The sequence below is a fragment of the Apteryx mantelli genome, chromosome 2 (genome assembly GCF_036417845.1).
Source record: "Apteryx mantelli isolate bAptMan1 chromosome 2, bAptMan1.hap1, whole genome shotgun sequence".
Taxonomy (NCBI): domain Eukaryota; kingdom Metazoa; phylum Chordata; class Aves; order Apterygiformes; family Apterygidae; genus Apteryx; species Apteryx mantelli.
In genome coordinates, this window is record NC_089979.1 from 15,172,361 (window position 1) to 15,198,718 (window position 26,358).

The 26,358-nt window shown below is 41.6% G+C and overlaps 1 protein-coding gene across 2 annotated transcripts in view; it reads left to right on the forward strand.

The window, feature by feature from the left end:
- Positions 1-25,246, forward strand: part of SAMD12 (sterile alpha motif domain containing 12) — a 169,387-nt gene extending 144,141 nt beyond the window's left edge. For both annotated transcript variants that reach the window (XM_067292277.1, XM_067292278.1), the window contains exon 5: positions 25,029-25,246. In XM_067292277.1, the coding sequence (XP_067148378.1) occupies positions 25,029-25,051 (23 nt within the window). In that variant the 3' untranslated portion in view covers positions 25,052-25,246. The remainder of the gene's footprint in view (positions 1-25,028) is intronic.
- Positions 25,247-26,358: the final 1,112 nt, after the last annotated feature.

The window sequence follows — 26,358 nt, forward strand, 5'->3', positions numbered from 1 at the left end:
TGGTAGGGGGAAGACGACGGGGAGCATACGGGGGATGGCTATCTTTCACAGACATTTGACTGACGCTGTGAAAAGCCAAGTTTGTGCGCAGGAGGCATGACTTCACAGCTCTGCATTTCACATGCTGCTGTCAACAAATCCTTCCAAGAGAAGCAGCCCAGAAGCAGACAGGGTTGCTGCTCACCAGTACTCACACCCTAACACCATCTGGTGAACACAAGAAACTCTCTGGGAGCGCTTCGTGCGAGTGGGTTCGGCAAGCACAGGCTGTAATCTCACCTGGAATTACTGTAAAATGCTTCCAGCTGCCGTTCTATCGAAAGATAATGAAGAAAGGGAAAATATCTAGGAGAGCTTTGATACTATAAAAAGTATATTCTTATGCAAATGGGCAACCTCATATTTGTATTGAACTGTTCTTATCCAGGGAGATTTTGATTCAATGCATTACACAATCCTGGGGCAAAAGCAACAGTATATTTTCTTAAAGATTTGAGGTTGTATGCTTTTAACAGACCTTTGTTTAATTTTATTTCTGTTCTCTGAAAAGCAGGGGTTTTCTTAGATTTATCTTAAAATGAGATCAGTATGATTCAGACATCTCTGGACCTTTCAGGGCAGACCTGGCACAGGCTGCAGAGACTTGAATATGTCTGAACTTATGTCTCTGTGTATTGAAGGCTTTACTGTCTTTCGCTTTCCCCAAAATTCCAGTTTGTAGAACAGGTGATTGAGTGCATTTTTTGTGCCTAAAATAGTGAAAAAAAGTTGATGCATTGCAAGGAACAGAGGGCCTTTGTGTCATCATAAAATAGCTTTTAGCAAAAATTTTTAATAATCAGACTTCTGATGTTTTCTAAAATTTCATCATTCTCTTTTTGTTATTGAATTTGCCTACCAGCACAAGCACTAGGAAATATCTGTTGAAATCCTTACGTTTTTTTTCTGACATGGGAAGTTCATCTTTGGACAGTAGTGTTGTTTTTATTTTTCCCCTTTCAGATTCACTGCTAGCAATTTAATGCATGTTTAGCTGTAAACTAACATATGACTCATTCTCTAGATGAGAGTTTGAAAGTGGAATCTTTATATCCCTCACTTGTTATTGATTTGCTTGCATTTTAATGTTTCAAGATTGCTTTTTATAATAAAAAAGGCTATAGGAGCAACATGATAGCTTTCCAGAATTGTTGAGCTTTGCATTAGTATTAACCATAAAAACCACTGTTAAGAAAAATGTCTGCTCATCTTTGAAAAGTCCTGAAATTTTTAGTGAATTTGGATTTGAAAAATTGTGGGAATAGCTTTTTCTGTTCTCCTATTACCAATCTTTTGGATAAATTGGCAATTCATGAGAGGAAATTTGGAAAATTTCCAGAAAACTAGTAGCCTGGAAAACACTGGAAAAAGCACTAGAGGGCAAATAGTATTACAGGAGGATTTGGGTGCTTTTTACATTTAAATACCCAGTATTGCTTTAATGCTTCTCTGAATCAGTCATTTTCATGTAATTTCAGCAGCAGAAAAATTAGGCTAAATGCTTTTGAAAATAGGACCACTACTCTCCACATATTTTAAGTTCTCTGATCAGAACAGCAGTTTAAATGTTAAGTTTACTGACTTAATCATAAAATGTTGCAATACAGGATCAAATACAATCAAGAACAAGGAATCGAAACCAGAGATTTCAGATGCATTATTTCCTCTACGAGAAATCTTCTACCAGAAATTTTTTTTACATATATTGGGTTGAAGCAGATGAATTTATAAATTTCTCTAATCCGTATAGAAAAGTTTACAAAATATCCATGCTGTACTGGAGTTTTTAACAGAAGAAGCTGTATTCTTTCTTTTCTCTCATAAAAAATGATTTTCCAGGTTTTATTACAACACATGCCTTGCATAAAGTCTATCTGTATGGCTTGCTGTCCAAGGGCAGCACTTCAGGCATCAAAATGTTAAAACTGTGGCCAGTCATATGGTTTATCATGACTGTGACGATATTTGGTATTTCTCTATGAGCCACAGGTTCTGAAGTCATGTGAAATTATGAGTTTTCAGCTTTCATTAAGCAATAAAAGATAAGTTTCTGACCCGTCATGGTTTGGAGAGAACAGCTTGGAAATGTGACTCTAACAACAGAAAAATCAGAAAGCAAATTAATCTCTTATATTGGTTTTTCACCCAGTCTTATGATTTTGTGGAAAGGAGTCTGGCTCTCATCTTCTGCTGAGACTGGCAATATTGTCAGTATTCTGTGATCTCTGGCAGTGTGTTTATTGTTAGGGTCTCAAATTTTATAGAAAAATAAAACTGTTGATAGGTATAATGAGGGTAGAAATAGGGAAAAGGGAGAGAGTACATATAAAGATAATTGTGTTTGTGTTAAAAAGCATCTATTTCTAAATATGGCTTGAAATTTCCTTTTGGCAGGATTATGTATATGTGTATATATAAATATATTTGCATGTGTACATATAAGCACATATATATATGTATATGTGTGTGTATCTTTGTACAAACATATAAGTGGTCTTGCAGATGAAGAGACAAATGTGCATGAGATTGTGAGTATTAGATTTATTGCAACAACTTTGATACAACTCAGAGTGCTTAGTGCACATGTAGGATTCCTGTCCTTTTGATATTCAGTGCTCTGTTTCACGTGATACATCCAAACTCGTCTCCTCCAGCCAGGAAAGAAAAGTGCAGGACAAAGTTTTTCTGTAATTATACATGTAATAAACCACTTTGATATTTCTTTAGGAGCAGTTAACTGAGAACACCCATAAGCTTAGATCCAGCAATCTACTATTTTAAGATTGCCCCGAGCAAGTTAATTTTAGGTTTAGTGCTTTGCAATTTAACTAGAGAACTGCACCATTTTAAGATTCAGTTTTGCAGATCTTAAGATGATCTTCTTCAAGTTTATTATTATTTATAGTTGAAGCATGTTTAATAATTTGCTATGTGCATAAAACTACTACTGCAATCCCAGTTTAGCGAATGGTAGTTGACAGCATTTTTGTTTTGTCTCCTGGGGTGTTTTAGAGATGCTGTATTGTGATCCTGCTCTGATCTTAGTATGATCCACCCAGAAGTTAAAGAGTAATACCCTCTCCAAACACATCCCCACCAGAAACGTCAGTGTATAGTTTTATTGTTCAAAGCAGTGATTTTGAAACTGGCCTGCAGCCTCTGGGGTTTGGGGATTACTGTGAGGGGCCAGTAAAAGGCAACTAGGAAAAGAAAGGCTGTAGTCGGTAGGCTTCAGTTCATTATACAGGACCCACACCTCCCGAGGACGTTTGCTAGAGGTCTGCAAATTGACAAAGGCTGAGAACTTCCCGTTCCGTGTTTCTGGAGCGTGTCCTTCTGCCCTGACGACAAGCCGGAGCCGGGCGGTGGTGAGGAGCAGGGAGCCCCATGGGCACATGTTCCCTCCCCAGCCGGAGGTTCCAGCACCCTGAGCTTCCGCGAGCCCTCCCTCTCCACCGCAGCTGAAATCAGCCCTTTCGGGTCGTGCAGCTTAAATAGGCGGTGGGAGCCCGCCTGGCTGGTTTTGAATGTAGCGGAGTAGGAAGTGTTCACTGTCCGCATTGCTAATTGGGCTGGCCTCTGGCTAAGTGAGCAGTGATAAACACCTGGGTGTTCAAATCTGGAGGAAAACATCTGTCCACAGCCTAAGAAAACCCATGCAGTAAGCTGATGTTATGGTCCAAACGCTGCCACAAATAATAGCTCTGCTTTCAGCATTGGTCCCATTTTGGAGAATGTGCGATTTCTATGCAGGTGCTTCTGGCTCCTACAGGAGGAGTCGGATGTGGCAGCACACCGCTCTCCTGCTCTGACAATTCAGCAACTGTTCACCCCTTCCAAAATATTTGTAAGTTATCTAAAAATTAGATGCTGAGTTGCACTTATCTGAGCATATGAAGAGGCTGGAGGAGGCAGCAGAGGAAGGATTAACCATTTGCGTTTCTTACTTTAAATGAACTAGAAACGTCAGTCATGTCTGAGCAGCACGTTAATGAGGCTGTTCTGAGTTTGACATGGAAATCCAACTGTTTTGTAGCACTGACATTCTTGCAGCCATCCTCCAGATGTGGGGACCCCATGGCGTTAAATTTAGGTCTCCTTGGTCACTTGGAAACCTGTTTATATGAAGGTATCTTTCCAAACAAAAAGATTGTGCTGGACTAGCTCTAACACTTGTAGTGCAAGGTACAGACTTGCTTTATCTGCCTGCAGGCTGCCTTGCAGACAGATTACATCCCAGAGGAAACTCTCTGGTTAAGTTTCATTAGATCCAGTGAGACAGAAAAAAACGGGAGGAAAAAGTGAGCAGGATGAAGGCCTGAGTGTCTTTGGCTGCATCTTACCATAATAAGTAAAGCTTATGCCATTAAAAAAAAAAAAAAAAAAAGAGCAAGGAAAACATCTAAGGAAACACATTTAAACAGCTAAAGATGAGTCAGCATACAGGAAACTAATTCACATGACTGGTGAGTACAGTGACAAGATTATCAGTAAATCTTTTTTCCCAGTTTTCCTCTCCCCCCTCTTCCCCTAAATTACAGTTTAATGACTCTGCCTTAAAAAAAATACCCGGTGAATTAAGTATGAAGCCTGTCACTTTCCTGGAGCCTTAAATTTCCAGGTATCCTACAGAGAGGATGTCTCTCTTCCCCAGGAGCCACTGAGGCATGGAGGGACTTGCCCTGTAGGCGGGGGGACGTTTTAAATCTCCAGGCATGTATTAAAGCTCACTTGCTAGTCATTAGGTTCAGAAAAGAATAACTTTGATTTCACAGTGAGTATTTTCAAGGGCAATTTTTTTAGCGGTGCACAGAAAGGATTTTCATCTCTTTCAGTCTGGAGTATTTAAGTGAAAATGTGAGACTGTGGGGTCTGGATTCAGACCATCTGTTGAGGCACCTAATACCAAGGACAACTGCACTGCTAATTTAGGAGCCATCATTAATTTAGGGATCTTAAAGTAATTAAGGGTAATTAATAATCATCCCTAATTAAGGAATAAATTAGGTGGGATAAATCCAATTGTAAGGTCAGACTCTGGTTGACCTGATTTCTGTATGTAATGGAGGAAAGGGGTCTGAAGGTGCCTTCCAGTTCCCTTCCGATGGTCTCATGTAATGTGCCTTGCTTAGCTGCTGATGCCAAAATCTTTGCATCCCTATTTCTAGCCATGCTTGCATCCTACACAGGTTGCAGAGAACAGCTCAATGTTCATCTGAGCTGAAGTGATCCCTTGATAGTTCCAGCCACTGCTCAGAGGTACCAAACTGCCCGAGCAGAGAGCCCAACCGATGAGTCCCTGAGCCTGGGCTGCATCAGCACCAGGAGAAATGCTTCTTTCGCTCTTTCCCCCACCCCTGCAACTGTTCAGGTTTGAGCTCCGTTGCAGAGGGAGGGCTGGTACTGCTGCTTCCTTTGCAGAAGCCATTGTAAAGATGGTAGGAAAATGCCATGCTCCCAGACTGTCAGCCTGGTGTCTTTCACAAGAGGTAATCTTTTACTGGGGAAGTGGGGAGCTGTTTTTTTTTTTCGTTTTTCCTTTGTCAGAGTTGCAATATATTTGGTAGAAGGGTTGGAACTGCGTGCACTGGCAAGCCTGCCACGCTAATCCTCACGGGATGCCCAGCTGCCTGCTTTCCCCAGTACGTGGTGTTCAGCAGCGTAGGCTGACTGTGAGGCAACTTGAGCCAACACCCTGAGTATTTAATATTCTTGACATAACTTGATTCCAGGAATGACTAATGCCAAATCTGCTTTAACTTTTCTCCTTCCTCGTTTGCACTTTGAGCTTTATTCACCTGGATTTTGGGCTCCTGATCCAAGTTTGTGAAGGCAAGCCACGGTTCAGGAAGGCAGGTGTGGCTTGCTCCTTTGTTCCAGCACGGAGCCCTGAAATAGTAATGAAGGGAAAGCAAAGAAGGCTTTCAGTTGAAAGGAGATGCATCAGCGCAAAATCGATATTTGATTATGTCCATCAGCCTGTTCAAGCAAAGCTCCTACTGACCATAAATTCAAGCCCTAGGCCGAACCTTGTTAACACACACTGATGGAGATTTCCAAGGGGGACTCCTAGTGCTGTATTTTCAAGCCCTTAGTCAGGTACCTAAATAAGTGGCCTGATTTTCAAAGGTAACAACGCTACCCCTTTCTGCTCAAGCTTTAATACAGTTGTTTGAAATTGTTGGGAGCTGCTGAAGGTCTGTCATTCTCAAAAAAAAAAACCAAAAAAACCCCCCTAATCTTTCGAAAATCCTGTTTTGCATTGGTGAGGCACAAAATTATGATTTCTGCTCACCTCCAAGCAAAGGGTAATAGAGATGTTACGTTACTCTAATCTCACTGATGACTATTTTTACAAAACAGACTATAGTGCATTTACTAGTACATGATGAAGGAGCATAAATAATTTAAACAACAGTTGTCAAAATAAATGAGCAAAGTGCATTTTGTGATAAATTACACTGCTTTTTTAATGTGTTTCTCAGTTGCAAAATTCAGTGATTTGCAATGGATCTCCCAAACATTAAAGTGAATTAGCAAACCTCTACTCTATTAGCCATAATTTTAATCTTAACTAGAAAGGAATTATTTAGTACTATTTTGGCAGGGGTTCCTCCATAATATTCTTTTACAGCCACAATCTTACAGTGTAGTATAAGTTATGTATGTGTCCTGGTGATTTTAGAGCTGAAAGCTGATTATGAACAGTAAAGAATTTGAGCTAGCATAAAGATATAATTGTTTTAAATAGAGTTTAGCAACAATTCATATTGTTGGCTGCTTTGGTCTTTCCTTTGGTATGCAAGTGTTAACCAAATTTATACTTGCTTAAGGAGAGCTTAATAAGAAGTTATTTTTTTAAGGCCCAGTATCAACATTAATGTATATCCAAGGCATACATCTGCTTAATTTGTCTGCTAGCTTGTGTCTAGTTTAGAATTTACATGCTGAAACTCCATTGCCATGGGTCTTTTTTTCTTTTTTTTTTTTTCATCTACATCTAGGCTTGTTCTCCTTTACAGAATCACAGAATCACAGAATGGTTGAGGTTGGGAGGGACCTCTGGAGATCATCTAAGTCCAGCTCCCCTGCTCAAGCAGGGTCACCTAGAGCACTTTGCACAGGATCACATCCAGGCGTGTTTTGAATATCTCCAGAGAAGGAGACGCCACCACCTCTCTGGGCAACCTGTGCCAGTGCTCTGTCACCCTCACAGTGAAGAAGTTTTTCCTCATGTTCAGATGGAACTGTCTGTGTTTCAGTTTGTGCCCGTTGCCTCACGTCCTGTCACTGGGCACCACTGAAAAGAGTCTGGCTCCATCCTCTTGACACCCTCCCTTTAGATACTTGTACACGTTAATAAGACCCCCTCTCAATTGTCTCTTCTCCAGGCTGAACAGTCCCAGCTCTCTCAGCCTTTCCTCATATGAGAGATGCTCCAGTCCCCTAATCATCTTTGTAGCCCTCCGCTGGACTTGCTTCAGTAGTGCCACATCCCTCTTGTACTGGGGAGCCCAGAACTGGAGTTACTTAGGATTGTTCCTTTCTCCTGAAGATAAAGGCGGCTGCCAAGGTTGCATCTCTGCAAATCAGAACTGAAGTCACTTTTCCCTACCCTTTTGTGGGTACCTATGATGTTTTTTTTGTTGTTTTGGGTTGAGATTATTTAAATAGAAAAAAAATGTGGCTGAAAACCCACAAAAATTGGTAGAAGGCTTCAGGTACACTGATGATAATTGAAGTATTTTTTTAAGCGTTTGATTTGCATGGACTAGTTATGGAGATGGTGGTATGTTTTTAAATAAATGAGCCCTGGTTAAGTATCACTGTCCATTTAGTCTTGCCTTCGAATCAAAGAGCAAACTTCCTCTAAGTGTTACCCAGAATGAGGAGAGACAAAAGAAGAACAGTTAAATGAAAACTTTTAGGGATAAGTCTGGTATGCATCATCACACACAAAGGATGAACTGGAGCAGGGGAAAATATTTTTGGTTGGAACTGCTGGCAATGTGGGTGTATGCAGAAATAAGTGCCAACACAGAGAGACAAGACAAATAGGATACCAATGGAAGTAAGTAATAATTAAATGGACAACTTTGTTTAAAAGGGATGTTTTCCTGATTCATCCCCACTGGTCAGACATGCCTGCAGCTACACTAGTGTCCATGTTCATTCCATAGGCCCACATGGCATCTTCAGAAGGGCTGAGATTTTTTTTGTCCTGGTTCTTGTCTCGTCAACATCAAAAAGGCCTTTGTTTTTGAAAATTAACCTCAAAAACAAGCCTTTCATTTGAAGGTACAAATGGGATCCTCCTCCAGTCTAAATATCCTACCTACTTTGATATTAAGCTTAATATTTCTACTGGAGCAAGAGATTGATAGGTCATATAATTTGATTCCACATTCACTATTAAAAGGCTCAAAGTTTGCAGAACTTCCAAAGGTGGGACATGGGAAAAGAATGTCTGATAATACTGGAAACCAGCTAATGGCTAACCCTGCTTCAGCAGGGTTACAGGTGTAAGGATGAGGCTTTCAGGTCCCCAAGAAGCATCAGAGAAGAAGTTGCTAATTCCTCATTCATAGTGCATGTATATATGCATACATAATTCTGTGCATAAATTTTGTCCCTTTCTTACACTAAACAAGTACTGTGGGGTCGGGAGGCAACACCATAAAGTCCAAAGAGTGATAATGATTGGGAGCTACTGTCTGTTTAGGATGTCTGTTGCTTCTGGGTGCAGAGAGCTCCATTAGCCCCAGTAAGAGTAGACCAAGATGACTTGCAAGTCCAAGAATCAAAACAGGTATAGAGAATTAACAGGGAAAATCGTCAACAGAGGACAACTCATGTTCCAGTCCTCAAAATCTTTTGTCTGGTCCTTAAAATCTCAAATAAAAGTTTTAACACAACTTACTGCCAGCACTAGAATTAGCAGTGGTTTGCCAGAACTTAGTATTAAGTAAAGGGCCTTGACTGTTCCCAGCCAAGTCAGTAATTTTGCTACTGTGCAGAGAAGTCAGCAGCAGCTAAAAGGCAGTCAGGATCTTCCATAGAAAAAAACCAGGGAGTCTGTTTTTCACCTTTCTAGTGGTTGCCATGGTGCATCATCTTCAAAAGGCATAGTTTCCAAACTAATTCTGTCTCTCACAATCAAATCCTGTAAAACATTTTTAGAGTGTGTTATTACTCATAAGTGTGTAAAAATGGCACTGCCTTACTCAAAAATCTATTCCCTGTGTGTATTCAGATTCATGATCGCAGCCTTGATTGACTAAAATAGTTTTGTTGCTTTTTTTTCCCCTTAGCTCTGTAGAACCAGCACAGCTGACATTTCATCTACTCACTTGTTAACTAAGGTCCAGATTCATCCCATCTACCTTCAGGTGCCTACCAGGTCTCTTCGTGCTCTCTTTCTCTGGTCAGCTGAAGCAGTACTAATGTCCCGAGAGTGATAAGGTTTGGGTTTGGGGACAGGAGGCCGGTGACTGTCTCTCTCCTCTGACTGCATAGAGAGGCTACAGATATAATTTAGGTAACAGCAGAAGGTGTCTAAAAATGGTTGGATGAATCTGGGCCACACTTTCATATGCAAGGCCTTTGTTGGTACCACAGACAAAAAATATCAAGCATAGTAGTTACACTTTGGGTTGGATATGTTGTATAATATAAGTAGCTAACTTTGCATGGTGGGGGAACTGATATTTTAAAACAATTAGCTACTTTCACATTCAGTGGTACTTTCAGCCTAGTCTGTGGTAGATGACTCAACATGGTTTCAAAGCAGACCCACATCCTCACCACAGATTTTAAAGAACATATGGAAAAGCCCAATGATGTTCTGAGTGTCAGGAGTACAGAAGATTGTGCCGTAGCCTTGGCTTTAATGGGGAAGTCTATCAAGCCTTCCAGGAAACTCGTGGAGGCTGCTATGGAGGTTTCAGTTGCGGTATCTCAAACACGGGGAGAAAATGCGGTCTCAAAACTCTTTTTCATGTTAAGTCTGGTGAACTGGAGTTTTGTAAAGATATTAGCCACTCAATCATGAGCTCATGTCTTAGACAGTTGTCCTGCAGGCAGTCCTGCTCCCTGGGAGTAGGGGTCATTTTCTTTAAAGGTTATTGGAAATGATGCCTCAGCATGGTGGCATGGATGAGGTGCTGTTGGAAGTGTCGCTGAATCTGAAGAATGTAGGTATTTAGTCATAATCGCTTGTGGTTATTATATATATATATATATATATAGTCACAATAGATTTTGTGGTACATACATATATAAAATATATATGTTTTGATATTTTTCATGACATTTTAGCAAGAATTACACTTAAAAACACCACATGCTGGCACACCAGAGATGATGGCTCCCTAATAATGGACGCAACAAACTCCTTTGTTTATGGACAATTGAATATACAATTATGCAGTTGGTTTGTAAACTACTCTAACACCCACTTAAATGAACAGCACTCTATAAAAGCAAGATAATCACCCTTTATCAAAAATTATTTTAAAAAATAATGTACATATATAGGCTTTTATTTCCTTATCTTCTACTTCAACTCAAAAACAATGTATTTAATTAAATTGAAAAATTTGTTGTTAGCTAAATTTAAATATCAGCACTATAACCACAGTGCATATTTTTTCCACATAGTTTCATTACAAATGGCATATGTCCCATTTGTCTAATCCCTATTTCTGTGATTACAAAATAGCCATGTTATATAAAAACAACTAAATTATATATTTGCATACAGTACTGCTGTGCCTCTGTGGAAGCCATTTTGAGCTGTTCAATGCTTACAGTTTCTTTCATTTAAATGATTTGTTATTTCACCAGCAGTACTGCAGAGTTGTTCCAGTCTTTTGCTTGAAAATATTTTTTTCATTATTCTACTCTAATTACTGAAAATGAAGTAAATAATGTTTAGTAAAATAAATAATAAAAGATAATAAAAGAAATGTGCATTAGTAGTTCTTCATGCCATTTAAACCTATGCGATTTTTGTAACTTGGATTTCAAAGTCTTTGGGCTTTAGTTAAAGCCAGCCTTTAGTTAAATGCTTGAATAGTGCAGTGGGACCCCGACTCCTGGCTGGGCAGTGACAAAGTAACTCTGCTAAAAATAGTTTGCAGGATTGGGCCCTCTGGTAGCGAAAGAAAAGTCAGAGAATACATAATTTGAACAAAAGCTCTGGTAGTTGCCAGTGGGTCTGCTGTCGCTATTGTTATTTAAGAACAAAATCAGTTGTGCCTGTTACCTGCAGCGCAGTCAGTCCATTCACAAGCTACTGGCTTCATTCTTTATTACCTTTCTAAATGAAGTTAAACATCCATGTTCTTTGGAAGCCCATAGTTAGCATTCAGGGAGACACCCAACACAAATCCATGCTATGAGTACTTCAGTAACAGAGCCGGCTTCTGAGGCTCCTACCACTGCCCACAGCCGTTCTTATCCACTCCCTGCCAAGACCGCTGGAGCTGTAGTGGAGCTGTAAGGAGATCTGTGAAATGAAGTGGTTTAACACAAGTATTGCTCTTCAGGTTTGTTTTTCACATCAGATTATTTCACAGCTCTGCTGTACTGTCGTACAGCAGGGTTGGCCCAGCTGAAGGGCAGTGATACCTGCTGGAGGAAGGGAAAGAAAAATCGGAGGACTAGGGCCGTCCCCACTGTGGCATGATTCATGACATAGAATTGTGCTCCCAGTATTATATAAATGTGCTGGAAGCAGATCCATGCTTTTCATTGCGCAGGTAGAAGGGGAGTCTCTTTCCATTGCATGAAGGCACAAAGACAAAACTGGCTTGGTCTGTGATCAGAGAAGCTGCTGTTAGGCATCCTGAAAGGACACCAAATGTGCATACTCCAAAAGCAGATGTCAGGGAAATATTCTCAAAATGCCATGTGGAGTTGGCACAGATAAGGATATTCCAAATCTCAGCATTGCATAAATAATATACTTTTACATGGGAAACTAGAATGGGAAGAACCAATGTCCAAAATTTGCTTTCCAGCAGAGAAGTGCAAAACTTTGGGATCACCTCTTTTGTATAGCAGGCTCAGAAGTTTTGCCTTTTAACCAGAGATATCACAGGTTATTTGCTGGTTGAATTCTTGAGAATTTGAATCAAAACCAAAAAGCTTTTTTTTTTTCAGAACATTTGTTTTCTACATAGAGACAATAGTATCTGCAAGATGACAATCGGATGGATTTCCTTAGCTTCCGACTGATCACAGAATCACAGAATGGCTGAGGTTAGAAGGGACCTCTGGAGATCATCTAGTCCAATCCTCCTGTTCAAGCAAAGTCACCTAGAGCACATTGCACAGGAGAGACACAGACCTACTGGAATGACTCCAGCAGAGGTCTACTGAGATGATAAGGGATTGGAGCATCTCTCATATGAGGAAAGGTTGAGAGAGCTGGGACTGTTCAGCCTGGAGAAGAGACAATTGAGAGGGGGTCTTATCAACGTGTACAAGTATCTAAAGGGAGGGTGTCAAGAGGATGGAGCCAGACTCTTTTCAGTGGTGCCCAGTGACAGGACGCAAGGCAACGGGCACAAACTGAAACACAGGAAGTTCCATCTGAACATGAGAAAAAACTTCTTCACTGTGAATGTAACAGAGCACTGGCACAGGTTGCCCAGAGAGGTTGTGGAGTCTCCATCCTTGGAGATATTCAAAAGCTGTCTGGATGCAATCCTGTGCAATGTGCTCTAGGTGACCCTGCTTGAGCAGGGGGGTTGGACTAGATGATCTCCAGAGGTCCCTCCCAACCTCAAACACTCTGTGATTCTGTGTTTCTGTGATGACCTTTCAAAGATGATTGAGAGTGGCCTAGCAATGACATCCACCAGCTCCTTCAGCCCTCATGGGGGCATCCCTTCAGGGTCCATGGACTTGTGGATGTCAAGTTTGCTTAAATGATCTCTAACTCAATCCTCCTCCACCAAGGGAAATTCTTCCTTTCTCCAGACTTTCTCCCTGGTGTCCAGGGTCTGGGATTCCTGAGAGCTGGTCTTAGAAGTAAAGACTGATACAAAGAAGGCATTGTCAATCAGGGATGGATGGATTTTTCTTGGCTTCTGACTGATGGTCAGGGTGAATTTATGGCAGCCAATTTAGTCTTGCTGACTAGAGTAGCCACATCTGTGTGATAGCTATGAACAATATCCATGCACAATGAAGAGAAACCTTTCAACTGTATCAGAAGGGGTAACTTCTTGAGCTGCAGGTCCCACCTAGGTTTGGAATTAATTTCTAGTCTGGAATATAGGCCAAGAGGTCAAAGACAAAAGTTCTTGCTGGCAGGCTGCACTCCAGCCAGAAAAATTAACCAGCATGCTCTATTAGGTCACGGATACAGTAGTCGCATGGGAGCTTCTAACCAGAGAAAGCTGGAAAAAACTGAGAGGCCTGAGCTGTAGCAGCATGTTGTAGTTATGCCCAAATGAGGTGAGATCATTTTCCTTTGTAATCTCAGAAATGAAAGTAGAAACTGAATGGGAGTGTCATTAAGAAGTCGATATTTAGCATGTTTATAGCTCTTTCAGAGATCTTCAGTCCTCTCCTTGGGGACTGAACTCCAGAATTCTGAAATCCGGGACTCAGAGAAAACCCCTTCTGCAGGGAGATGAGTAAAGTGGCAATTCCTTAAAGTCTCACACTGTAATGAAACACTGGTTTTCTGACAAGACTGCAGTTTAGTTTTGCAACCTCTGCAAGATCACGGTTTTGTTTTTTCCATTTAGGCATTTTATCAGCAAAATGTTTAAATGCACCCTCTCCGGGAACATAGGTTCATCTTGCTAAAATATCAAGGCATGGAGTCTACTAGCTAGATGGTGTTCAACATCCATTTCTTTATGTTGCACCCAGTCTGGTGCAGAGCCTCTAGCCTAAGTAGGGATGAACACTGAATACAAAATCCTTAAAGCGTGGATTGGAGGTGGCAGTGAACTGGCTAAAAATACTAATTGGTGAAGGAGAGTCTGTCTGTGTTTATTTTGGGGCAGTCTGTAATAGTGGCTGGGCTCTTGGACCAAATATGAAGGTATGGCTACCTGAACAAGCTACTGTGAGGTAATTTGAAGCAAGAGTGTAAATGCTGAATGTGTGTTGCGTGCTCTTACTCAGTGACAGCGTGCTAAGCTGCCTTGCATTTAGCACAGAGTAAGAGCATGCACATGGATAGTTATAGTAAAGCATCTGTTCTGCTGTAAATCCAGATGCTGGTTACCTTGCAGTAATGTGTTCGTGGAGGCATACCCTTAATTATCCTAAATAGACAAATGCATGATGCAAACTGAAGATTTCAGACATATGGACATGCCAGAAGTTTCAAATCTCTTGTGGGTGAGGCTGTAGAAATGTCTTGAGGGGTTACCAGAACTTGTTGCAGCCCTGGATCTGCTTTTGAATGATATGTCAGCACTTGCTTGGGATAAATATTAAAAGACTTGTAGGAATCATCAGAGAAAATTTTCACAACTAACTTAGAAATCAAAGTCTTGTTGACTTTTAATGAGACTTTGGTGTGCAAATCACTTGGGTTTTGGGTTTTTTTTGAAAATCTTGTCCATCTTCTTTCTAGCCAAAATCTGTTTCATGCTCCAGTGGCAGAAATCTTTCCTTCCTTCCTTCCTTCTTTGAAGCAAAAATTTAATTGGGATTTGTATTTTTCTGGCACTGGAAGAAAAATACCACATCCCATTAGATACTTTCCCCTGATTTTTTGAAGCAACTGAAGTTTGTATGCGCATGAATTGCGATAAACTATTTGGCCTGAGATAAAATGGTAAAATTTCTCCTACAGTTGCATATTCCTACCAACCTAATTGTCTACCATGGGTAAAATATGAAAGGTGTTTAATAATAAACAAAGCATTATTTTTGCTTACACGTATTTTACTTTCCCATGGGAATTCCTTAACTATAATGTTGATTTGTTCATATATTGCAAATAGAAATAAAAAGTTAATCAGTGGCAAATCGAAACAATGTGGCAGCATGGACACAATAAATTATTCAGCTGCAAAAAGGTATTAATAGTGCTGAGTAAATCGTTTCTCTAACAAACTTCAGTACTTTGTGGATTGTTTGCAGGAAGCATCTCATTTTATCATCTGTGTCCATAAATATCTAAGATATTCTAAGAAGATTATTCAGTACGTAAGTTCTGTGTCAAATTCCAATATCCAAGACCTCAAAGGAGTTTAGGGATCTTATCCTTTGCTGGAGTCTATATCATTTTTGATTTCAGTAGAAGTGTAAGCATTAAACATACTAATCCTGAGCATTGTGGTACCTACATTTTACATGCTAATTGGAATTTGTAACAATCAAATTAAGCATTAACTTGCAATTCCTGTCACCTCTTGCTTGCTATTTAATTGCTGGATACCTACTCTGAGCTAGTTGTTTTGATAATCAATGGCGAGAGGAACTTCCAAAGAATAAGTCATCCAATATGAGATGTACTGTAGGATAAATACAGTGGATCATTCTTCCAAGGGGCCTGTGTTTCTCCACTGATTGCAGAAAAAGCCTAGATAACTAGCTTACCCTGGTTGCCTGTCTAGAATAGAAGTGAGTTTGTTTGTGTAAAGACCTGGTGAACTTCAGAGTCAGGGTCAAGTGAGCTGGCGCTCTGTGGAGGGAGTTACTTCTCATAGCTCAACAAATCCAGGGATACATTTTCATATCCTGCTCTTGTGATATACATTTAGTCTATGTTGCAGTTTGCAGTTATGTGTAGAAATGGCCAGGTAGCTTGAAACAAGCTACTTAAACCAGTTTAATCATTTGAGATTCTGAGAATCATCTCAGAAATCCATGCAAGTTTATATTCTTACATCTCTAACCTTAAAGACAAGCTCCCAGGTGGGAAGGAGATAGAGTCTGAGTACCTTCTACTGATGCTGTTCCACTTTGTGAAGAATACTGATGTATTTATTTAGCTAAAAAACAAAGGGAAGTCTAGTGGTCCATGATATGGCAGATAAGGCTTTCATCTTCACCACTGAGTTTGAGTCCCTGCTTTGCTGCATATTTCACTGTCTTGAATCCCTCAGCCCATATGGTATGTTCTGCGACATTTAGCCCCCAAAAACTCTGTTTGAGGTGTGGAGATGCCCTTCTGTCTGGATTTTAAAGGCCAGTTTTCTACCTGGTGTTGAATTATTTTCTGCCAATAAGTACATTGGTTCTATCCCTGACTTAGGCTGGCTATGTCTATCCTGCAGCACCCAAGAGCACTTCCCAGTCCCCTGAGTCGGATGCTCAGCCTGGCCAGGTGATGAGCGTGCGTGAGGGTGAGAACAGGGAGTGTGCCCTCTCCCAGACACGTGTGCTTCCCTTGGAAGGAAAGCTGGCTTTGCAGGCACCGAGGAAGATGTGGCGGGGAATAACCCAGCAGGTCCTGTAATCTGCCCCACAGGGCCCACCTGCCACCTATTACAAACACAGCTCATATTGCTCTAGTTTTTGGGGAGGGGACATTAAACAAGTCTGGTTGCTTGGTTGGCAGCAACCAAATTAGCAATCAATCATCTCTGCAGAATACAGAAAAGACACTGTGGTCTGAAACCATTTTAATATGTTTCTATGTCATTGTGTTTTCAGGAACATGCCTGCATGATGCAAAAGGAGACAGAGTAATATGCAAGTGCTTTGGATAGCTTCCAAACTAAAATAATAGGAAAGGGGCAGATCAGGGTAAAACAGAATTTGCAACTGATCTGAGGGTTCCAGTGCTGAGTTGGTTATTACTCCCCAAAAACCTAAGCAACTGAACATCTCATGCCTTCTGGACACTGGCTAGATACTCTTTTTTCATACCTGGCTTGTTTTCATGAATCACTTCTGTACTTGGCTCTGTGGCCAATACCGCTCACAGAATTTCAGGCCTCAGACTTCACGCCTGGCTTAGGAATTTCTTTGATACATGCAGCCCATCCTTCATTATCAAGCCCTTCAGCAGAGGTAGTGTTACTGGTATCTGTTTTATGAGGAAAAGGTGTGTGTGGGGGGGGTGTCCTGCTACTGTGCTGGGATCAGCCTAACAGAATGGGGGCAAATGACTGTTTTTCAGGAGGAGGTGAGACAGCAAAGGAAGGGTAACGTGCACCTTTCGGAATTTTGTCAGATTGTTGCCTGGAGAGTCAGGGCTAAAGGTAGTGGCGACCTGCACATAAATGCACCAAATCCTGCTAAGTGCTCTGAAGAAGCAGATCTGAAAAAAACATCTTAAATCAAACATTCATAGTCAATGATTTTTTAAAATCTCTTTTTGCCTTATTATGAACTGTGAAATAAGGTGATGTCTTCTCGCTGAGGGATTTTGAAACTGAGGCATTTTGTCTGTGAAGTGCTTGGACAATAAGCCCTCCAGAAGAGTCCATGAGGACAGCAGTAATTTCTCCTCCAGAGCCAGGATTGAATGTTGTCCAGTAAAAGAGGTGGTGGGCCACCACTGAACCATAAGGATATGCTGAACCACCAGAATAAAGCAAAATACTGGATGGCTGCTCTTTCTGTGGGTTTGGCCTATTGGTGCTCAGAGCAATGCAAGAGTCCTGGGGAAAACATAGGATGTGATAATACAGGTAAAGGGTATATCATAATTCATTCCTCTGAAGGGCTAAATAAAGTTGCTTGTTCAACTAACTTGGGGAGGGGGCTGATTTTATAGGCTTCATGATCTGTTTTGTTTTGTACTAAATGCATGTGTTTGTGTGCATGTGTGCAGTCTTGTAGGTACATAGTTTTAGCAGGTATAATTCTTCTTTTTGCTTGGATAATCACTTCACAGGGTGGAAACTAAGTTAAAACTTAGATTTCAGGAACCTCAGAGTGAATATCTCCCTAAAGGTGGATAGTTTGTTCCACCTATTCATTCTGCATAGGCTCTGCATAAGTTCTGCACAGGCAATGAGGAAGTGTAGCTCCAGAGAGTTTCCAAAGCCCTTTGCTATTATACTTTGATTTCTTAGTGAAATCTTTGGTTTTCTCTGGTTCTGCTTCTGAACTTAATGCATATTTTGCAGAAGATCCCTAAGAGAGTAATACAAGGATGTATTGGCCAGAACTGGTTCCCAAATGCTGTGGCATGGTTTTGTACATGATAGCCTTGAAAGAGTGGTGCAGAGCTGCTGGACAAGTACAAGTACAAGTCCCAGGTGGTGGGCACAGCGGAGGAGCCACTGCACAGCCATCAAACTGCTGCTGGCCACCCAGGACTGTGTAGCTAAGAACCTTATTTGCATGCTGAAGATACCACTTAACACAATAGCTTTTTAAAGTTTGCTCAGTTTGCACAGTTCCTGGTGCTTTATATTTAAACCTAGTCACTTGAGACTGAAATAATAGATATGCAAAGGCTCAAGATGATGTGCAAATGGCTATTTAGAGCCACAAAGTGTAGAAGACTATTCGTCTGTGACAACCTTTTCACTTCCTGCAGAGCACCCCACAAGGACTTGTGAGATCAAGAACTGATTACAGGTAGGCAGCGAGAGATATGCATGATAAGGAATAAAGTCAGCAATCTTGGATGCATTTTCAGTTTCAGACAGCGCCGGCTGAGGTTATCAGGCTTTTTAGCATCACGTTCCTTTAAATCTTTCTGTTTTCTGTAATCTGAAGAAGGACCTGTGTATACAGTCAGTTCACTGTTGACATTGATGGGCAAATTTGCAGTATATCAGAATTCTTTGAAAGAAACCATAAACACTAAGGAAGTGGTTGCATGCACAATTTCAAAATATTTTAACTGCTTGTTAGTTCAAGGAAACCATTGTGTTCTGCTGAACACAAATGTGCATTTCTTTTTTTCTTTGTGTGTTTGCAGCAGCAGGTAGGTGGTGGGACATACGAAGCCTTTTGAGTAAGAATGAGTGAGCTACTTTGAAAGACAAAAGAGTGTCCCCCAGGATTTTGCCTGGTTTTGGAACCAAACTTTTAAACTCAGGAAATTTTCAGGTTTTGGTTAGGCTCAGAAAGGAAAAGGCCATAAATTTATTGGGACAGATTTTTTTTCTGAGGTTTCCAGATTAACACTGCAAAATCAAGCTCTGGATCTTCTAAAAGCCAAAAGCTTTTAGGGTGTTTATCAGAGCACGGATGGAGTGTAAACTCAAGCCCTTTAGAGACCTGTCCATCATGAATTCTGATTTTTGAAGGAAGAGACAAGGAAGCAAAATTACTGCATAAATCATCTGTACAAAGAATCGATATGTGTTTCTCATTTTGTTTAACCTAGTAAAGTTGCTGAGAGATTTGCTTTAGTAGGGAAGCTGGAATTGTGCGTGACTCATGAAGAGACTCTTGGCTATTCTGTCTATTTGAAGACATTGAATAGCTCAGTGAAACACATTTTGGACAACTACATTTTCAACCCATTCTGTGTGAACCAACTGTGTTCCACAGAGCAGCTGTGATAACCTCTGACTAATTGGCTTTTCAGAAGGTTACCTGCTGAGAGCATCTGCCATGACATCCATTCTCCCAGAAATGTTTCATCTCAAAATTGCCTGATGCAAGCTGTAAAGCCCAGCATCACAAGCAAGAAGTGAGTTTTCACTTTGGTCAGAATATAGGGGAAAAGATTTGCCCGACCCTGTTGGATGTTCATCATTTGTCTTGAACCACTGGCCGTGATTTTCAAACCAAGGTGTCCCCAGCTGAGCTCTAGGTCTGTCATTAGGGTCTTAATAAAAAATAAGCTACAGGAAGAAAAAAAACTTTGCCGTGAAATGATAGTAGGTATGTCTAAACTGTCTTTTGAAGGCCTCCGTAAAGTGAGATTTACTGTTGAACCAGACAGTGAATGTGCAAGTGAGCCAGGATCCCGCATACTCGAGCACTTGCAATGGCTTAATATGGCTTTTGGACGGCGTTAGGCAGTGTCATGCACAGCGTGCTGTGCCGGAGCAGGCTGTGTGCAAGCAGTTTGCCAGCTGCCTCCTCGAAGCCCTTGTGTGGACCCGGGACCACTCAGAGCGAGCAGTGGAGAGATACATAAATAATGCCTAGAAGTTTATTGTGTGTAAAGTCATTTTCTTGCATATCTTATACAGGAATATTTATTCAGTAGCACATTTATGGTGATGGTATCAACTGTTATTAAAACTATATCCAGGTGGATTAAGAGTACTCACTTATGGGAGCAAATGGTCCAGAAAAAAGTGTTTTAAAAAAAGTAACTCTGAGCTGACATTTACAAAAATAACAATTCACGTGTCAGCTGCTCTTTGTTTTAAAGACTCTGCTCCTGGAGTCTTGTGGTAATACATCTATATCACCGTTCATTTGGGAAAAAAGGCTTCTTGTTTCATGGTTGGGGGTGAAAATGAAAAATATGTCCTAACTGTAGCCTAAAAAAATTGAGGTGAAGGGAAAGCAACATTTATTTTTAATTACATGATTTTTCAGTCATCATAATTATTTTACAGGCCTCTCATTAATGAATACTGAACACTTGAGATTAGAATTACTGTGTCTGAAGCTCTAGGTGTTGTGCTGGTCAATCCACCTTTATTGTCTTACTCCAAAGCCAAAATCTTGGCTTCCTGCTTGGCAAGCAAATTCAAAAATCAAAAGCAAGAAGAGACTGCCTTCCTTTTCCCCCCTCAGTGTTTTTCTACAGTATTGGCACCACATTTGGCAAACAACATTAAATAACCTTCAAGAATGTATCAACTACCAGGGCTTAGTAATGAGGGAAAATCAGGCAAGCCAGACCAAGATGTGACCAGTTTGGAATTAAAACCAAATTGGCCGTCTTATCAAAAATGGTCCATGTCTGCTTGCTCTCCTGGCTGCTGGATGTTGCATTCAGTCCATTGATTAATGTGTCACTGCTTAACATCATTTTAATAGAGGCTGCGGGGCTGGGACCCTTGCGCGGAGGCAGGGAGCCCTGCGGGCTGACTGGTGAGCGCACGGCCGAGCGCTGGGGGCTGCGGTGGGGACTGAGCTCGCTGGCCGGTGCTGCTCCGCTGTCTCTCCTGGGCCAGCTCCAGCGAGCTACAACTGCAAACAGTTGAAGGCAACCTTTGATCTCTGGCGGTGTTGACTCTGCTTATCAGTGGCCTGTTAGGTAATAAGGATGTGCAGCAATAGCTGCATTTACCTAGGGAAGACGAGATGCAGAGATTCCTCCCACTGCACCCACAACAGCAGGCGGGTGGTTTTATGACAGAGCGAACCAAGCGCAGGCACGGCGTCGGGGTAATCCGAGCCGGCCGGGGCGAATCATCGCAGTGGGGAACTGGGGAAACCCTCTTTCCTCCTTTGGTCACCATGATTGACCGGGATCCACAGCTGCCCAGAATAGATATTTTGTTTTTGAATTAACTTCCATAAAGCCTCACAGAGACGCATCATGTTCTCACAGCTCAGTGATTATAATTCAGCACGCAATAAATAAAAGGGTAAATTTACAAATTGTCTGGCAACCATTTCCTTTTGTGATAGTATGAAATTCTTCAGAGCTAGCAATATGCCTAATTATTAAGCAGCAAGATGCAACAGGTCTAATAAGCTGCAGAATATTGGAATGCCTCAAGTGACATGAGAGGCATACAGGGAGATACCTGTGGCCTTGCTGTCACAGGAAAAATGCTAGTAAATGTAGCTGAATGCAGGTTTTCACCAGACTCAATGGAATAGTTGGTATATGGAGGCTGGAAATAGATGTTTTTCATAATAATCCCATGTTTGAAATGTCCTGACCTTAGAAATATATTATGAAGTTAGTTCTGGTGGTTAGTTCTAGCAAAGGTAAGAAAATCATGTTGTCTTTATCAGGATCCCACAGCTATGGAAATACGACAAATAGATAATATAGCTAGGTTGAGCTGAGTTAACATATATTTAAACTGAATGAAAAATATGTCCCTTTCTCAGGTAGAAAAAAAAATCACACAGTATCAGTACTCAAAAACAGAATATGTCTTTGGCTTTGAAATGATTGGTGTCTTTCTACAGCAGCTCCTTGAAATGTCAGGTGAGATTAGATCTGTATGCCAGTGTGTTGGTAAGCAGCAAACCCCTTGCAAAAGGCAGTCTTCGTTCCAAAGAGCTTACAATCTAGGGCAGCGTTTTCAAAGGCAACTGCTCATTTGTGATACCTTTGAAAGAGATTGCATTTTCAGAAGAGTGTTGGGTTTGTGTTGTTAGAAAACCAGGACCCTGAGAGGAGTCTCCACAACTGTAGGTAACCAGGAAGAGTAAGTGCTTCTAAAATCCTGGCCTCAAGAGACAAGGTGATGAGAGCAGAAATGTGTTAAATCGCACGTAAATCCTCAGTTTGCTGGCTCAAACTTCAGAGTTTAACAGAATTACTATTTTCTCCTTGGTCAGTGTCACCAGTTGCCTCCAGCCTGGCTCCGTTAGGTGCCCGCGTGGTGGAAACAGTTGCACTGACACTGCGGCGGGTGGATCGGGCTTGGGTTTGAATCGGTCTCTGTTTCTCCTCGTTCCTGAGTTTCTCTGCCTGAAAGGCCAGCTGGCTCGCTTCAAACCAAAGCACGAGGGCAAGGCAACGATTTAGGCAAGGGAGGTGGCTGGGGCATCGCAGCATGAGTGCAAACTTGAGGCCTGACCTAATATCATTAGCCAGTTTACCCATTTAATATTAGTCTTGCAACTCTGTGGCTACATAAGATATTTTGCATTGCTTGGGAGAGCTTTTCAGATTGCCCCTTCCTTGCGGCAGGTGGGCTATTTAATCTGAAAAAAAAGCCCTATTTCTCCTTTGTGAGCCAGGCCCATCTCTGTCATTGCTGCATAGGTGTGAGACAGCCTCCAGTTCACCTTGAATTATGAGGCTAGGTACCAGTTTGCCTCTCCCCCAAGCTAAAACCTCCCACCGCCCCCCTGATTCCCCCTTTGTCTTTTTACCTGCTTAGTATCACCACTGATTTCTCTTCTGTCCTGGGGTGTATGATCAGTTATGTGTCCAGACCAGATGCAGGAGCCTGGCGCACAAACTTCCTGTCAATTCTTTCAAGAAATAAAACATTTCTGGTCCCAAATGTGCATCTTTCTCAAGGCACTACAGACACGGGTATGTCATGTAGTGCATGAGTGCAGATGGTAATGGGATCATCGCACCGGAGACCTGGAGGGTAAAAGCAACGCACTTGTAAAAACAAAAATGAAAAGTAGCTCTGTAATCAGGTGAATGTGCCTGATAAGGAAGGGAAGAGCTAGGGAGACCGGCATTCACTGTTCCTGTGTTTCATAGGCTGTATTTAGACTGAGGAGTAAAGTGCACAAAGCAAGGTGTTTTTTTTTTTAAATCTCACTCAGCATTTTTCCAGAACCTGCTGGTTTAACCTCCCATCATCTCCCTGCCCGGCCAGACCTTCGCTGCCGTAGCTGCAAGGGGCTGGGACTGGGAGAGGCAAATATGGGCAGGCCGCCCGCTGGCGGTGCCCCCCTAGAGAAGAGCCCACCAGGCATGATTTCTGGAGGGGTGAAAAGCAGAAGGCCACTGCAAGCCTTGGCAGCATCCGCATCCTGTTAGCTTCACAATTTGGACTTTGGCCCAAAGAAACCAAAGATCCAGCTCTTACCACAGGCGCAGATGTCCGTTCGTGCGAGAGAAAGGACATAGCTGGAAAGGGTGCAAAGCACACCCCAGTGACTTCTGCCCCAGCTCTGCCCATCAGAGATGGGGTCCTTCACTTGCCCTGGTATAGCTGCACACAACGGCTGTAAAACAGATACGTTCTAGTAAAACTGGTGATGTTGAGGGCTCTGGGAGAACACAAAGCTGTGTCCAAACACGGCCTTTTGAAATAGCACAGTCAACTTGTCTCTCTGCATGGCTCCCTGTCTACGGGGTCTAGTGTAAGCCAGTGAAGAGTTTTTTATATGCATTTTAGTGACTAAATACTGAATAAATGAATGAATACATTGCCGTGTGAGCAGTCCTGCACAGGCACTCATCTCCTGTTCAGAAAGCCAGAACAAATCCCCATCAGAAATCATATAATCATAAACCAGTTTAGGTTGGGAGGGCCCTCTGGAGAGCATTCTGCTCAATTCTGCTCAAAGCAGGGCCAAGGTAAGTTGTTCAGGGCCTTGCCTGAAGGTGTTGTATCTCCGTAAATGGAGGTTGTGCAGCCTCTCCAGGTAACTTGTTCCAACATTTGCCCACCCTCCCTAGGATGAATTTTTTCCTTATATCTAACTGGAATATCCCATACTGCAATTTGTGTCTGTTACCTCTTGTCCTTTGACTGTGCACCTCCAAGAAGAGTTCTGGTGGAGGAGAAGAAAAACTACTTGAAACCTCCATATATTCCTCCTTTATGATGTGAGCACCTTACAGCTATGCAAGAGCTTTCAGGCAAGGAATAGCAGCATCAGTGCACAAAAAATGAGGGTACTTTACTGCTTTTGACAGGAAAAGGAAAACCCCCTAGGTTTGTTATGGGGTCTGAAGCAGGGAAGGAAATGGGTGAGCTGCGTTCACATCTCCTACTCCGTGCTGGCCAACTCATGCTGTCTTGGCCGGCAGAAGTGGTAAGGGAATATCAGTCCCTACTTTGGGATTTGGATGAGTCTTTCCAGGATTTGACTATCATGCCTTCAGCAGTGCATGCAAGCCTAACCAAAGAGAAGAGCCTGCTTTCTGGGACTCAGACTACAGGAAGAGTAAAAACTGGTTTAAGGACAGGCAATAAATTCAAGTAGGATTTGTTAAATTATACAGATCATTGCCAGTCTGCACTTTATATTTATCTAAGCAATTGATTAAGCACTGAGTTTTTTGGTTGACGACTAAAGCTGATTAAAGTACCTGGGTCACAAGGTATATTTCTAGGAGTAGTTTGTCTTTACAGTAGAAGTACATTTACTCAGCACAAACCTGACTTTTTTGTTTTAGTTGAAATATATTGTAATTCTTTTGTTCTATTTTATACTTACCGTACGGTTTTGGTTTTGTGTTTTGTTTCTTACAGCCCCAGCAGAGAGCTCTCCATAAACATTTCCAGCCTTTAAAGCTGCTGTCCTGCCACTTGATATGAAAGTGAACTTTTCTTCCTGAGAAAAACCATAATAAATGGCACTGCCAGAAGGTGACCATGGAGGACTGAAGACAAACTTGAAGTAAAATCATCCTGCTCAAGATAATTCTGGGAGGACCTGGTTTGCAGTGGATTAAAAATGTGGTGCATAATATCGAGTGCTAGTTTGTTTGACATGGTCATTGACAGACCTTTAGCTGGAAAATTTCTTCCAGTTTTCATCACTGTGCATAACTTTGAGTTCCCTTTAGGGGACAGTCTGTGCCCTTCACTAGAAATCCTGTTTTAGCATGGCAACTACTGGATTCTTTTGTTATGTATGCAGATGGCATGATGTTTTAGGAAAAACTTGCAGCAATTCTCCAATCTCAGTGGATATGTTCACAATATTACACCCCTGATAGGAATGTAAACATGTCTTGTATATGTTAGTTTTGCAGTCTAATGGTGTTCTGTTGAACAATATCAGCACTTCATATGTGCTTTCTGCACAGAAAAACTAGCACAGTCCATATATAAAAAAATGACTTTTTTTAATACAGAGGATATGTTTCAGTATTTGTGCTGAGACTGCATCCATACTGAAGTCCACTACTTGCATACCTTCACTAATTCATAGTAGATTGTGTAGATAGATTTGCACGTGGCAAATGTGTGACTTACTGTATTGAGACTTACAGAACAGCTGTCACAGAGGTAGCCAAGAACAGGGAAAGTTGAATGAGCCGTAGGAAACTGTCTGTTCACCCTCTTATCCGCCAAAAATCAAAGGTTCTCATTTCCAGGGTGCCAATGCAGTTTTCTTACTCAATGAGGGAGAAGGGAGAGAACCTTTCTCAGAGATGTGTTTGACCCTGGGTTTGGTCTACAATAAAAACAGGATAAACTGGAAGAATTCAGGTTTTTTATGCTGGTTACCCATTATGTTTTGGGCAGGATTGGGGAATCGTAGTCCAAACCAGAACTCTCTGAATCGGGTAAGGTGTAAGACTGTATACTTCTAAGGAGCAAGACTCTCTCTCTGGAGAGGGCAGATTTCATTAACCTTTTTCCACTTTCTACCCAAAACAGTATTTTGGTAGGAACCTGGAATAGGCAAATGGTTTTAATAAGCCTTTCAATATACTGTAGCAGGCTCAAGACTGTTGCATTCAACCTGACCGTTGTTTTTTGTTCAGTCTCTGGCTGGCCTCATCACTGGCTGTATCACAGCTGGCTGTGGTACCGTTTTATCCATGGGGACTTAGTGGAATTAGTGTCTGTC